At 38.0% G+C, this 15,525-nt stretch overlaps 2 protein-coding genes across 2 annotated transcripts; both read left to right on the forward strand.

Moving 5' to 3' along the window:
• The first annotated feature begins 7,585 nt into the window (after positions 1-7,585).
• On the forward strand, positions 7,586-12,028 carry LOC8280975. The gene is made up of 6 exons (XM_002518596.4): positions 7,586-7,962; positions 9,379-9,584; positions 9,926-10,208; positions 10,665-10,772; positions 11,330-11,574; positions 11,678-12,028. The coding sequence occupies exons 1-6, from the start codon at positions 7,714-7,716 to the stop codon at positions 11,793-11,795; spliced, it is 1,209 nt and encodes a 402-aa protein (XP_002518642.2). The 5' UTR covers positions 7,586-7,713; the 3' UTR covers positions 11,796-12,028.
• Positions 12,029-12,165: 137 nt separating this feature from the next.
• LOC107261218 (pentatricopeptide repeat-containing protein At2g29760, chloroplastic) lies at positions 12,166-15,261 on the forward strand. The gene has a single exon (XM_015718925.3). It carries the CDS (start codon positions 12,587-12,589, stop codon positions 14,489-14,491), a length of 1,905 nt encoding a protein of 634 aa, XP_015574411.2. The 5' UTR covers positions 12,166-12,586; the 3' UTR covers positions 14,492-15,261.
• Positions 15,262-15,525: the final 264 nt, after the last annotated feature.

Here is a 15,525-nt window from a genome sequence, read left to right on the forward strand (position 1 = left end):
CAACTCCCCACACCTCCTCAACCATCCTCGCGTTCATGTGATTATCTGCTCATAATGGCCAGCAAATCATTGGCACTCCACCTAATATGCTCTCGATAGCAGAGTTGTATCCACAATGCGTCACATGCACACCGATTGAAGAATGTTTGAGTACTTGAATTTGGGGTGCCCAACCGACAACTTTTCCTTTCGTCTTCATCCTTTCAAGAAATCCATTTGGTAAATGAACCTGTAATTCATCCTCGATTGGCCAAAGAAATAGAAGCCCGGTAGCTTCAAGAGCTTCAGCAAATGGTAACAAACTCCTCTGGAGGAAAATACATAGCTATCCCAAAGCATATGTATGCGACAGATGCAGGTTTTTTCCCATCAAGCCATGACAGGCACCTTGTATTATCATCTTCACCACCTGATGATAATGATGATTCTGGAAGTGTCTGTAGAAAATTGAGATGATGAATTGTTTTGTTGAGTGTATTAATTCTGATCTTTTTACAATTGATTCTGTAGGTATTTATATGTACATACACAACGGTAGCCTATTTTACTTGGTTGCCTTGGTATCTCTGTCCAACGTCCCTTTCTTTTCTGGGAAAGGTTGGAGTGGCCTTATCCTGTCACAGGGATGGTTGCTCCCTTCTCGTGGCCCGTGATGACCGCCCGCATGTGCTTTTTGCCCTGCGTTGTCCGAGGCCACTCTTTCTTCATTTCTTCTTTCAACATTCCCCCTCAAGTTGGGTTCGTAGAGGTTGATCGAACCCATCTTGCTGAGAATGGTCTGATGACTAAGCTTATTTAGGGCTTTTGTAAATATATCAGCCAACTGATCATGATTCCTGACAAATGGAGTTTTTATTTCGCCTGACTGTACCTTCTCCCTGATGAAGTGACAGTCTACCTCAATGTGTTTAGTACGTTCATGGAATACTGGATTGGATGCAATATGTCGGGCAGCTTGATTATCACAGTACATCAACATAGGTTCTTTATGATCAATCCTCATGTCGAAGAGTACTTGTCTGATCCAAGTAAGCTCGCTTGCTGTGGAAGCCATAACTCTATATTCTGCCTCTGCACTTAACCTTGCCACTACACTTTGCTTTTTGCTTTTCCATATTACCAGGTTGCCTCCTACAAATGTGCAAAAACCTGTTGTTGATTTCCTATCGCTGCTTCCTGCCCAATCTGTATCAGAGAAACTAATTATAGTGTTAGAGTGATTATTTTTCATCCAAATACCTTGACCTGGAGTGCCTTTGAGGTATCTAAGGATTCTATCAATGACATCCAAGTGGGTCAATGCGGGGAGCATGCATAAATTGGCTTATCATACTTACAGCATAGGAAATATCAGGTCTAGTAACAGTTAGATAAATTAACTTTCCTACTAGCCGTTGATAGTGTCCTATGTTATCTAGTGGATTACCATCTTCTAAGTTGAGTTTGACATTAATTTCCATGGGAGTGGACGTAGGCTTAGCTCCTAGTTTCCCTGTTTCTTTTAGGAGGTCGAGTACATACTTCCTTTGAGATAGAAATAGACCTTTTTGTGATTTGGCTATTTCTATTCCAAGAAAGTATGAGAGCTGACCAAGGTCCTTGATGTCGAATTCCCTTTTTAACTTTTCCTTAACTTTTTCAATTTCTTCATTGTTGTTCCCGGTTATGATGATGTCATCAACATAAACCAAGATAATAATGGTGCATAAGTGACTGTGTTTAACAAACATTGAGGAATCTGAGGTACATTTATTGAATATAATATTAAGGAGAAAAAGGCTTAGCTTGGCATACCATGCTCTTGGAGACTGCTTTAGACCATAAATTGCTTTGTTTAGCTTACATACCAATGATGAATCTGAAGTGGACTTGTGACCTGGAGGAAGAGTCATGTAAACTTCTTCTTCTAAATTTCCTTGGAGGAAGGCATTCTTTACATCCATTTGAAATAGACTCCAACCTGAGTTAGTGGCAACAGATAATAAAATACGAACTGTGTTCATTTTTGCTACAAGAGCGAAGGTTTCCTGATAATCGACGCCATAGGTTTGAGTAAACCCTTTGGCAACTAATCTGGCTTTATATCGCTCGATTGATCCGTCACAGTTGAATTTAATCTTGTCAACCCATTTACATCCTACAGGTTTTTTATTTGATGGTAAGGGGACAATTTTCCAAGTGTTATTTTTTTTCTAAGGCAGATAGCTCTTCCTCCATGGCCTTACACCATTTTGGGTTAGTGTTGGCCTCATAGAATGAGTTGGGTTCTTTGTATGCCATGAGATTCCCTAGATAGGCTCGATAGTTATGAGACATGTGATCATAAGAGATGAAGTTGCAAATTGGATATGATACCTTATGGGATACGTAATCCCTTAACCTGATAGACGGTCTAGTTGGTCGAGTGGAGCGTCTTAAGGCAATTGCTTCTTGTGGAGTTGTAATTTCCTCACTTCTAGCAATAGTGTCTCCCCTTGAAGGGATTGGCCTTAAATCGGAAGGAGGCTCCCCCTCGGGATGAGGATCCGGACTGGAACTGCTGAGATCTGGAAAAGAAAAAATATGTGGAAATACTGTGGATGGTCCATGAGAATGCTGCGGGTTAGTACTATAAATATCATGAGATTTGTAATATGGTTCGTGTTCCAAAAAGGTGACATCTCTGGAAACATAGACTTTGTGAGTGAGGGGATCATAACATTTGTATCCCTTCTTGCCAATGGAGTAGCCTAAAAAGATGGTTTTGGCAGAATTTTTGTTAAATTTGTGAAGGCGCTTAACATGAACAAAGGCAGTACATCCAAAAACACGAATGTGTCATAGCTCAATTTTTTGACTTTTTAGGAGTTCTAAAGGGCTGAGATTGCGGAGTTTAGCAGTTGGAAGACGATTAATAAGATAAGTAGCAGTAAGGATAGCATCGGACCAAAAAATAGAAGGAACATTAAGCAGATGCCGATTTTTTCTTTCAGTGATCCCGTTTTGTTTAGGGGTATTAATGCATGTAGTCTGATGAAGAATGCCCTCCTTTTTAAAGAAGTTTTTAAAGTGATGATTGATATATTCTGTACTATTGTCAGATCGAATTTTTTTAATACTGGCAGTGTATTGAGTTGTAACAAAGTGGAAGAATTCTTGAAAACATGAGAAAACTTCATTTTTGCCTTTTAATAAATAGACCCATGTCATGCGGGTGTAATCATCAATAAAGGTGAAAAAATACCTAAAATGATTGTAAGCAGTGACGGGGGCCGGGCCCCAAATGTCAGAGTGAATTAATTCAAACGGTTTTTCAGAAGTGCTAGATGAGAGAGGAAAAGGAAGACGAGTGTGTTTGGAAAATTTGCAAGTCTCACAATGACTGGAATTTAAATTATAACAGAATAATGTATTCAAGACAGAATCGGACGGATGTCCAAAACGTAAATGCATTAACATGCCCTGATTGTCCCTTTTTGCAGACACAAAACATTGACTAATGGAGTTCTTAAGATAGTATAGACCATTGTCATAATATCCTTCACCAATCATCGTCCCTGTAGTGCGATCCTGAACATAACAGAGGAAGGTGAAAAAATAACATTGCAGTTGAATTCATTAGTGATCCGGCAGACGGATAAAAGATTAGATTTAAAGGCAGGAATAAATAAGACATTGTTGAGAGTTTGATTGAGTAATGCAATATTGTCGCCGAAGGGTTTTCCCGGGAGAGAAATTTTGCAATTTCATTAAATCCCAAGTCATGTGATCAGAGGCACCGGAGTCAATAATCCAATCAGTAGAGCGGCGAGTTAATTTTGTTGGAACAGAATTAAATGAGTTAGATACCGAACCTGACCCACTAGGTTGTTGATTCTGAACCAGAGCCTGGATTTGAGACAATAATTTGTTCAGTTGAAGGGAGACTGTCGGGTCGGATTCATGAGGGCGGTTCAGGTTAGAATTTGAGGCAGCGTAGTCAGTCGTAGAGTCGGCCTTCGGGTTGGGTCATAGAGTCGGGTCAGGTTTGTTTATTTGACCCGGTATGTACACCCGACTCCCTTAACCCTAAAAAAACACTCTCGCTGATCCCACTCTCACTCTCGACATATAACCTTTGTCGATGGTCTTTTCAGCCGCTGCCACCCCATTTCTCTCCTTTGCCCCTTTTCTTCACTCCCCCAGGTCCTTCCCACCCCCGAGATGGCCGTAGGTGGGGGTAGAGGTGCCAGCAACCATCGCGAGAGGGACCCTGCCTTTAGCAGTGGTCACAACGTGCAATGGCGCTTGGTCCTCCCCTCGCCCGAGCTGATTCTCGACGGATGTTGAAGGCGTGGCTATCTGCTGAGTCGGCGGGTTTATAGTTGCTCCGAGTCTCCTCACTGTATTGCTGCGATGACAACGTCGATTTTGGGAGTTCTCCTCCAAGGAGGATCTGTGATCTCAAGCTTCGTAGCGAGTCCGGACCTCCGGTGAGGTAAAAACGAGATCTTGTTCGCTTCGTCGTTGTAGCTCCTCTGGGTTGTTTGATGGCGGAAGGTAACTCTGCAACTCTTCCCATTTTGTGAGTATTTCTGTTGCATATTGAGATGAGTTTTTGGTCCCCTGTATGACTTGTGACAACTCTTGCTTGAATCTAAATATGTGCGCGAAATTGTGCTGGTGGCCATATAGGCTCTGCATTTTATCCCAAATTGATTTTGAAGACTCTAGTAAGATATAGAGTCTGGAGATCTGTGTCTCCATGGTGTTTGTAAGCATTGACATGACCAAATGGTCAATCGTTTGCCATTCTTCCATTCTGTCTAGTTCTTCTTCTGTTGGGGCCTCCGGCCTTTCTGGCTTCGGCTGTGGCTTGGTCTCAGTGATGAACCCCAACTTTCTTCTGCCGCTGAGGGCAATGTATGCGGATTTCGACCATTCGAAATAGTTGGAATTGCCTTTAAGTGTTATGTTGGTTAATTTGTCATTTTGAGACATGGCTGAAAAAAAAAAAATTGGTAGATGATGGGTACAGGTTAAACCTGCTCTGATACCATGTAGAAAATTGAGATGATGAATTGTTTTGTTGAGTGTATTAATTCTGATCTTTTTACAATTGATTATGTAGGTATTTATATGTACATACACAACGATAGCCTATTCTACTTGGTTGCCTTGGTATCTCTGTCCAACGTCCCTTTCTTTTCTGGGAAAGGTTGGAGTGGTCTTACCCTGTCACAGGGATGGTTGATCCCTTTCTCAGGGACTGTGATGAACTGCCCTGCACAGGCTTTTCTGCCTGAGGCCACTCTTTCTTCATTTCTTCTTTCAACGGTGTCGAACCACCCAAAAAGAGTACCCTCTTAAAACTTAGACTTGAGATAATCTGTAAGAATAGCAGGATTAATTTCCTGATAAGAATTCATGACAACAGTAGATGCTTCAGACATTGTTTTAGATAAAAGAACAGATCGCATTTGTTTTGCCGAGTCCCTGTAGCGATACTCATGTTGGAATATTGTCGAAGGCAAGTCCAAAAGGCTTATTGGAGAGAACCCAGGAATGATATCATGAAGGATTACACCTCCTGGCTGCTGCTGAGCTTGAGCGTTGTTATCGTAGATCTGTTGAATGAGATCAACCTCGAGATAAGCAGGAAGAACATGTGGTGCAGGCACCCAAAATAAAATCCAAGGAACATTCATATCTTTAGCAGTTTTACAAACAGCAGAAGAGAAGAAAGCATCAGTAATAAAGCAGGTGATCCTCTTACCAGTCTCCATCTGCACTGCATCCATGCTCGCTGTAGAGTTTCCAGGAAATTCATTCAAAAAACAATTAATTTCCTTCACTAAACCAATATCACCGTCTGACACACAGCCATCATCTACGTTGTAGGTACGAATGTTAGCGGGGATACGGCGTGGATTCTGAGCAGTTGACAGGATAGAATTGTTGGATTTTGCAGAACTAAAGAGAGAAAATTGGATTTTTGGTGCTGCAGTTGCCAAGCTACTTACAAAATTGAACAGAGCTATTGGGTGAGAGGTGAATGGGAAGGCCAAAACAGCAACATGTTGTTGGGCAGCCATTAAGCTTTCTTTCACTGGATGAAAAAATACAGATCAGATCAGCAACTGCTATAAGACGAGCAGCTTTTGCACCCACAGGTTAGAGGCTTTGGATTCATAGGATCGAATTATTTTCCAGAATGAAGTGCTTATGGTAGAGGTAGTGATTTGATTTCCAGATTTTAAAGGCTGATACCAGAAGGCAGTAGTTCTGTTCTACCTTATGAAACCACATGTTTCTTGAATGCATTTCCTGAAAACTTACTAACTAGCATAGAAACAGCACAAATAGAGACTGGTGAAATGATCACATGCTTTATTACTGATGCTTTCCTTTCTTATTCTGTTAAGAAATAAAGGTTATTTGGATTTGATGTTGGGTATCTACACCCTGTGCTCTTCCTGTTTCTTTTGAGGTTAATCTCATTCGACAATTCTACCATAATAAGTTTAATGGTGATCATGATCAGCACAAGCCAGGAGCTGCTGCTTAATAGCATTCCTTTATCGTCTCCAGTGAGTTATTATGGCTTATACTTGAGACCACTTACTGAACATGGTTCAGAAGACCCAATATTGGCCCTTGTTTTTATTAATTATAAGAAAGTTCATCTCAAGCATCTACTGTTGTCGTTAGTTCTTATCAGGAACTTATCCTTCTCTCCTGGTAGGTCTTCCGAAGTAACAAGTCTAAGAGGTTACTGTTTCTGGGTAGTTTGAAACTTTCACAATCATCATCATTATTATCGTCAGGTCATGAAGATGATAATACAGGGTGCTTATCATGGCTTGACGGGCAACAACCTGCATCTGTTGTATTTATATGCTTTGGTACAATTGGGTAATTGCCTACAGAGGAGCTAGTGGCATTAGCTGAAGCATCTGAAGCTAGTGAGTTTCCATTTCCTTGGTCTGTCAAAGATGTATGGATGGATCATTTGCCAAATGGATTTCTTCAAAGGATGATAAAGAGCTTGGAATTCATTTTCCAAGAGGAGAAGTAAAAGAAACCGAAATTAACCTTTTTTTTTCTTTTAAGTTTGTTTTATAGTGTCAAATTATAATCCAACTATTTCATGCAAAATGATTACGAAATTATGATTTTTTTTTGAAATTAGAGCTAAATTAAATTTAATATCTGCACGAAACTGATAAAATCTTGCATAAATATTATCAATACTTGCTCGAAATTAGATTAAAAATTAAATATCATATATAATTTCTCATGGTATGGCAAATTGAAGATCAACGCCTTAATTTATATGGTTAAAATCTAAAAGATAATTTTTAATAAAAAGATTAGTAAATATTTATTCCAATATTTATTCTTTTTGAACTGATATATATAAGCCTATATGGAACACCATATTTATTGGCAAATTACACATAATAAAATTTAAAAGATTCCTAAAAAACATTAAAGAATATCAAATTACAAGAAAAAAATAATAACAAATAGCCAATAGGAAGAGCGAGATATATGCTGACAAATTTTGACAGTGCATTGCATCTATTCCACTCATTCAAAAAAAAAAAAGAATTATTATTGTGGTTTAGTACTTCTGATTTAGACTTTAGATAGAGATAGAGAGAGAGAGAGAGAGAGAGAGGAGTCGAAGACGAAGACGAAGAAGAGAAACGGACTGCAAAAGAAAAAAAAAAAAGCCAAAGGTTGTTTTTAATGGCAACCTTTGCTTCTCTTCTCTCCTCTTCGCTTCCTCTTCCTCATCCTCCTCTTCTCCAGTCTCGGCATAATTTCCATAACCCCCTTCATTCCTCCTCTCTTTCTTTCCCTTCTTCTCGTCTTTCTTTCACTATCACCTCAAAAAACCCTAGAAAAACCATCCCAACTCTAATTCTTGCCTGTTCTGATTCCTCTTCCTTTTGTGATGACTTTTTCTCTAATCCAAATTCTGGGTCTTCTGACAAGGTTCGTTTAATGAATAATTCCTTATTTGTTTTTTAATTTTAGCTTTTCTTTGAATTGGGTTACATATTATTAATGAAGAAACATGAAAAAGATTAGGTTTTTATCGTTTCTGGAAGTTGGGAGTATGCATAGTAAAGTTTAATGGGCACTATTGGTTTCTTGTGTTGTGAAAACTGTATAATTTAATCTGAAATTGAGCTTACTGTGAACTTTATGTGAAAAGAAAAATTGAATTTCTTAATTCGAATTGATGAGCTTTTCGAAGTATATAGATATGCTAGTGTGTGTTTCTATTATTAGGATTCAACCTTGAACGTACCAGCTTATTGAAAAGAAGGTCTAGCTTATTAGGCTTTGAGGTCATTTGCTGTATAGAAGATTTCATCAATTAATTTTCTTAAATACTAATTTGTTTCACACTATGATTTCATGATTCTTTGTTATTTTGAATTTTAGTTCTCAGTTTGATCAAACATCTCTAGTTATGTCATTATATTAGACAGAAGTTCCTTACTGAAGAACCTGCATGAAACAACCTCATCTCTTGCTTGTTGGTACAAAGCATATCAAACAAGCATCCTAAGTTAATTGTTGTGTGCTAGGGCACTGTGTTGCTTTGATATATATTTGGTGCCCATTGGTGGAGTGTGCAATCTGCTGTGATGTAATTCAAAGCATAGATGGAAAATCTTTGTCGTCTTGACTAGGTTTACTATTTGCTGGTTCTGTGAATGATTGAAGTGTACAATGCTGTGTTTTGAAGTTATGGAATTTCGTTTTAGTTAATGGAAAATTAAATATTAGGTGTAAATACTTGCACTTCTGAAATACTTAAGGACTTGAATGTGGTAACAATTCCCCTTAATAAGGTGCTGATGGGATCATTGAAAAACTCACCAAGAAAATGAAGAATTATTAGATGCTAAGTCATTTATTCTGAAAAATGATGTGGCAGGATTAGGCATTGTTTAGCTTTAAAGTTTGTATACATTTAGCTTTAAAGTTTGTATACATTTTATTAGGATTGTACCATTTATGTTGTGTGTGCGTGTATGCATGTGTACATTTTGCTGAGAGAGAAGATGAACAAGGTTGCACTGAATTCCAAATGATCTATCCTAGATCTCTTTGTTAATCTTTGCTATGAAAATCTGTGAGTTATGTGCCTGTTGTTTGACATGGTGAAGTTTTTTATTTGCCGTTTGTTGGCCTTTTATTTTGTCTGCTTGTGCAGAAAATGCAACCTAATTGAAGATTGGCCTATATATCTACCCGTACTTGTTATTCATAGGTTTTGATAGTTACATGCGAAGCCAATTGTCAACTAAAAGGGGCTTTTATTGTTTAATTTTACAATTACCCAAAATTTGGTTATTGGTTTTTCCTTCATATTGATTTAGGTTTTTGTTATTTCAGAAATCAGTTCTCTCGGATTTGATACAAGAGATAGAACCCTTGGATGTGAGCCTCATTCAGAAAGATGTTCCACCTACTACCTTGGATGCTATGAAGAGGACCATCTCTGGCATGTTGGGTCTACTTCCATCTGATCGCTTTAAAGTTTTCATTGAGGCTTTCTGGGAACCTCTCTTTAAGTTATTGGTCTCTTCAATTATGACAGGGTATGGTTGTCTTATTCTTACGTTTCTTTTTATCATATGGTCCCTTGATAATGACTGAATTGATGTCACTCTAAAGAAAAAAATATCTTTTTGCCACATTGTCCTTGGTATTCAGCATGTAGAGTAATGAGACTTCTTGCAGTTGGTTTAGGCCCTTTCCCTGGTTTTATCAATCTCAAAGCAGAAACATTAATTACATCATTCTTATTTGATGGAGAAGTTGTTTGATTCCTTGTACGTACTAGACAATATTTAAGTAGCCCGTCTTTCATCATATTTTACCAATTATTATCTAATACAATATCTGATATTTATGAACCCTATTTCTGCTTGACTTGCAGTTACACATTGCGGAATGCTGACTATAGGCTTTGTCTTGAAAGAAACCTTGGTGTGCATGAAGGAGATATTGACAATCAAGTATCAGAAAATCCTAAACTTGATTTGCAAGGGACAGAAGTAGACAATGCAAAAACCAATCAATGTAATGGAAAAAATGTCAAATTTGAACGAATTACTGAAGACCCATCTGATAATATTGGTATTGAGGGCCTCGGTGATATGTCCCTTGAAGCTCAACAATTTATTCTTCATTTACAGTCTCGTTTGTCTTCTGTGAAAAAGGTATACATTCTATTAACTTATGTTAGTAAAATGAAGTCAAAGTTAAGTGTGTGTGTGTGTGTATACCTTAAGCAAGGAAATAGTTCACTTAAGCAAGAATATCCTTTATGAAATCTATCGACACTTGTTAGCAAACTATTAGTCCTTGCCTTAGTATGAACCTTTATGAATAGCATGGTTGGAATTAGTCACACTTCTTCTTGTTCCTCCAATTTATTAGTCAAGTAGTTGTATTCATTTTTTCCGTGAATTTTACCTTTTATATTGTTTTCAGATGTAATGCAATCTATATTGTTGGTGGATGGGGAGGGCATATTACTTTGCTATCTCTGCTGATTGTCTGCTTGTATAAATCTTCTTTTGTTTGAATATTCTGTTTTTTGGTCCATATGTTGGTTCTTAATGGTCTGTCTATATGCTCAGAGTTCATTCTCATATTGTCTTCTTATATTGAAGGAACTCTGTGAAGTAAAGAGGAAGAGTGATGCTCTTCAGATGCAACAGTTTGTCGGTGAAGAAAAGAATGATTTGCTGGACTACTTACGATCTTTACAACCGGAAAAGGTTCTATTTTATTCTTTCATTTACTCTAAGCTTGTCTTGCTACTGAATGCTGAGGCCCTTCTAGTTAAGTTTTGCCAGTCGTTTTTAAGTTACCAAATTTTTTCTGGAATGGTACCAATAATCTGTTTAGTTGATTGCAAATTTGCAATGCTTTAACATGTCGTCACTACTAAGTTTTAGTCCAATTTATCTTGGTGATATATAGGATGAGATACATGAGGAATTTGGTTCTATTATTGGCTCTGCTTAGCAATATTTATCAGCTAGTAGGAACATGTTATTTGTCAAGCCTTTCTTTTCTTTGACTTGATTTTATATTGTCATTTGTGTACCCAAGAGCTTATTGTTTTTTCTGTTCTATTAACTGTTCTTTACCCAAAGCTTATTGTTTTTTCCTCTCTTTTATTTATTATTCTTTGGAGCATGGATCTTCTTTTTCTACTATGGATTTGATCCCCACCTGTCCAGATAGCTCTCTCTCTCTCATATTTGGAACCTACTTTTCTGGAATTTGGGTGGTATGGTGTTAGCACCTAATTTATTTCTAAATTGAACAGGTAGCTGAGTTATCAGAACCTACATCTCCAGAATTGAAAGAAGTAATCCACTCTGTAGTCCATGGTCTCCTTGCAACTCTTTCTCCTAAAATGCATTCCAAGGCTCCACCTCAACCAGAGAACACATCTAGCGGAACAAGAAATATTGGAAATGAAGATTGTGCTGAACTTGTTGAAAATACTTCACTTCAGTTTCAGCCCCTCATTTCCCTGACGAGGGACTATCTGGCACGCCTACTCTTCTGGTTAGGCACATTCTTTTACCTTTTTCTTGAATTTATAGTTAGCTATTGAGGGTTCTAATATGATTATTCTTCTTCCCTTCCTTTTCTGTTTATTTTCCTTAAGGTGCATGCTGTTGGGACACTATCTTCGTGGTCTCGAGTACCGGATGGAGCTGATGGAACTTCTGTCGTTAACAAGCAATGTGGAAATTGATGGCTGTGGAGATGAACAAGTTGCTTGAAGTTAAAGGTGCTCTACTTGAAATGTTTCCATCTGTACATAAAAGTGTTTCTTGGTGTGTACAGAATTTGTTTGCCAACAAGAAGAGACTTGAAGAGAGATGCCCGATTATGCTTTTGCGGATGGATAGGATATTTGTGTGTAAAAGAATGCTTCCCTTGTTTATTATAAGAATACTTAAATGTGTCTTTTGCTGTGTAATTATTCTTAATGAAATTAAAAGAAACTTGTGCCTTTTTGTTCTTGATTCAGCTATATAGGAAGGTATAAAATGGACCAAAAAATAGTGATGAAAATTCTATACGAAGTAGTTATGAAGTTAATTATATAGGTTACTTCAGGAGTAATCAACCACTTGTGGTTTTCGTTGAGAACATGTAGTTTTGGACCTGTGTTTAGGGTTTCAGAATTCGCGGTTCCGTACCCTAATTAGAAAGACAGGACATGAACAGGTTCTTGGAATGGTTTCAGTTTCAAATCAGTTTTTGGCTAGCTATCTCTATTGCTGCGGATCCGGTCCCATTACATTTATAATTATAATCCGTCTTAATTCTGATTATGACTCGGCAGGTTCAGTTTTGGGCCAGTTATTCCGTGCAAATTAAGCAGAAAAAAAAGAAAAAAAAAAAACCCTTCCCTCTCCCGCCAATTTCTTTTTAGCTTGAACTGAGCAGTTGCAGTTGTAATGAATAAAGCTTGTGCTGTGCGCCCAAAAGAAAAAAAAAGAAAAGAGCTTTTTGCTCTTCAACAGCCACCCATCAGTTTCCATTAACATTTCTTGGTTTTCACATAATGCTTTACACTTTCAAAACCCACAAACTACAACAACAAAGTCTTCCACACCACTTTAAGTTGTATACTTACCACTTCAATCTTCTACATTCCCTCTCTTTCGAACCAGGCCAGACTAATATCTCCACAATTCTGTCAAATCTCTTACAAGGTCGCATTTCACATACCCATCTTCTCCAAATCCATGCCAAAGTCTTTCGTCTTCATACTCATCAAGACAATTTGATAGCAACTCGTCTAATTGGCCACTACCCGCCTCGTGTTTCTCTTCGCATTTTCGATCAACTTCGAAACCCAAATTTATTTCCTTTCAATGCAATTATTAGAGTCTTTGCTAATGAGAATCGTTATCACGAGTCTTTCTCTCTGTTCAAGAGATTAAAATGGCAGCTCCTTTCGCCTAATGACTTGACATTTTCTTTTATATTGAAGGCTTGTTTTGGTTCCAAGAATTCATTTTTAGTGAAACAAATCCATACCCATATCTTGAAATATGGTCTTGTTAATGACCCTTTTATTTGTAATGGTCTTGTAGCTGTTTATGCTAAGGGCGTTAATCATTTGGCATGTGCACGTACGTTGTTTGATGAAATGCCTGAGAAAGGTTTGCTTTGTTGTTGGACTTCTTTAATTTCTGGTTTTGCTCAGTCAGGTTATTCTGAGGAAGTTTTGAAGATCTTTTGTTTGATGGTTAAGGAGAATTTGGAGCCAGAGAATGATACTATGGTTAGTGTTTTCTCAGCATGCTCAAATCTTGAGATTTGCCAAATTGAAAAATGGTTAACTGTTCTAGTAGAACTTAATATAGATGGCAATTTGAAAAGCTCCACTTGTGATAAAGTCAACAACGTTCTTGTGTATTTATATGGAAAATTGGGGAAGATTGAAAAGAGTAGGGAAAGATTTGATGATATTAGTGATAGTGGGAAAAGAAGTGTGCTTCCCTGGAATTCTATGATAAATGCATATGTGCAAAATGGTTATGCTTTGGAGGCTTTATGTATTTTTCGCTTGATGGTGAAGGATCCTAATTCTAGACCCAACCATGTTACAATGGTCAGTGTGCTTTCGGCTTGTGCTCAAGTTGGTAATCTAGAGCTCGGAAGGTGGGTTCATGAATACCTTAAATTTAAAGGCCGCAAAGGTGTTTTAGAGTCCAACACATTCCTAGCCACTGCATTGATAGATATGTACTCTAAATGTGGTAGTTTGGACAAGGCAAAGGAGGTGTTCTACCAGATGGTTTCCAAAGATGTTGTCTCATTCAATGCTATGATAATGGGTCTCGCGATAAATGGTGAAGGGCAGGAGGCAGTTAAACTTTTCTCAAAAGTACAAGAGTTAGGTTTACATCCTAATGGTGGAACATTCCTTGGCCTTTTATGGGCTTGCAGCCACTCGGGATTATCAGATGAAGGACGCCAAATATTCCTAGACATGTGCTCACGCTTTTTTGTCCTTCCTAAATTGGAACACTATGCATGCTATATTGATCTTCTTTCCCGAGAGGGCCATTTGGAAGAAGCAGTCAAGGTTGCGGCATCCATGCCATTCAAGCCTAATAATTTTGTGTGGGGGGCATTGCTTGGGGGTTGCCTGCTCCACTCTAAAGTAGAGTTGGCTAAAAATATTTACAAAAGGCTTGTTGAAGTAGACCCAGAAAATTCCGCAGGATATGTGATGTTAGCTAACGTGTTTGCAGTTGATCATCAATGGAGTGATGTATCGGCATTAAGATGGCTTATGAGGGAGAAAGGTGTCAAGAAACAGCCAGGTTGTAGCTGGATCAGCATTAATGGAATTGTGCATGAATTTCTAGTGGGGTCCCCATTGATTCCGCAAATTGAGAGCATATATCATACTTTAAATGCGTTAATGAAGGATCTGAATATAGCAAGTGCTTAGAATATGCCAAAGCGCTATATATTGCGTGACGGATGTCTTGAGTACCACATTGGATTGCTAATGATGGCCTTAGTTGGATGATTTCTTCGACAAAATTGGTTCCGTCACACCAAAGGTGGAGGATCATTATTGTCCTTGTGCAGGACTCTAGCTAGCGAGGTTCCTAGGAAGAGAATTGGTGGTTGTAAAGGGGTGGTGCTGCTGCTATGGAGGTGGAGTGGATCGAAAAATGTTTCTGTTCTTTATCAATGACAGGGAACAAAGAAATCATTTCAACTAGTTCGTTAGATGCAGTTGGGAACATGGAAATCATGACACAAAAAGATCCACAAATTGAGGTTGAAATAGGGAGCGAAATACCAGAAGAGGATGATAATGGTGGATTTCATCATCTGCTATGAAGAGATCGAACCATAACGGATGAGAAGCGAGCGTGTAGAGGAAAGGCATGAGCTGGTTCGACCGGTGGGAAGTATGTAGCAGATTAGCACAGGAAATTCGGCCTTGGCAGTGCAGAGCAAAGTATAAAGAGTCTGCAGCCAAGGGGTATTATTCATAGCTGTGAAGGCTGCGAGGAAAGTGAAGAGAGGTCGATAATGCAGCCTGTTAAGCAAACTCAATGTCCTTTAAAAGATGCAGATATGACTACGGGAAGCTTCTTTTCCTGTTATTTATCCAGTTTACATGTATGTTAAAGTCTGTTCACAATCATCTTTTTTAGCTTGATTTTAAGATCAAAAGTAAAGAGTTAAGTTTCTTTTATAATTGAATTTAGTTGCTTTTACAATTAGCATCTAGCTTTAGGGTCGATGTTAACTTTTAGAGTGATGAGATTCATATCGTCATCACCTTACTGTCTGATATGACGAAACCATAAAAGATAAGTACCAAATAGATAATATAATCCAACATGAATTCCATTTCAAATAGATAATCACCACACTATAAATTGGTTATATAGTTGAAAAAAGGCAAATGCATTTTTAAGCTTTTAAAATTGTTTAACTTTTATTGAAATTTTAATTTTCATTGAA

The sequence above is a fragment of the Ricinus communis genome, chromosome 6 (genome assembly GCF_019578655.1).
Source record: "Ricinus communis isolate WT05 ecotype wild-type chromosome 6, ASM1957865v1, whole genome shotgun sequence".
In the NCBI taxonomy this organism is placed as follows: domain Eukaryota; kingdom Viridiplantae; phylum Streptophyta; class Magnoliopsida; order Malpighiales; family Euphorbiaceae; genus Ricinus; species Ricinus communis.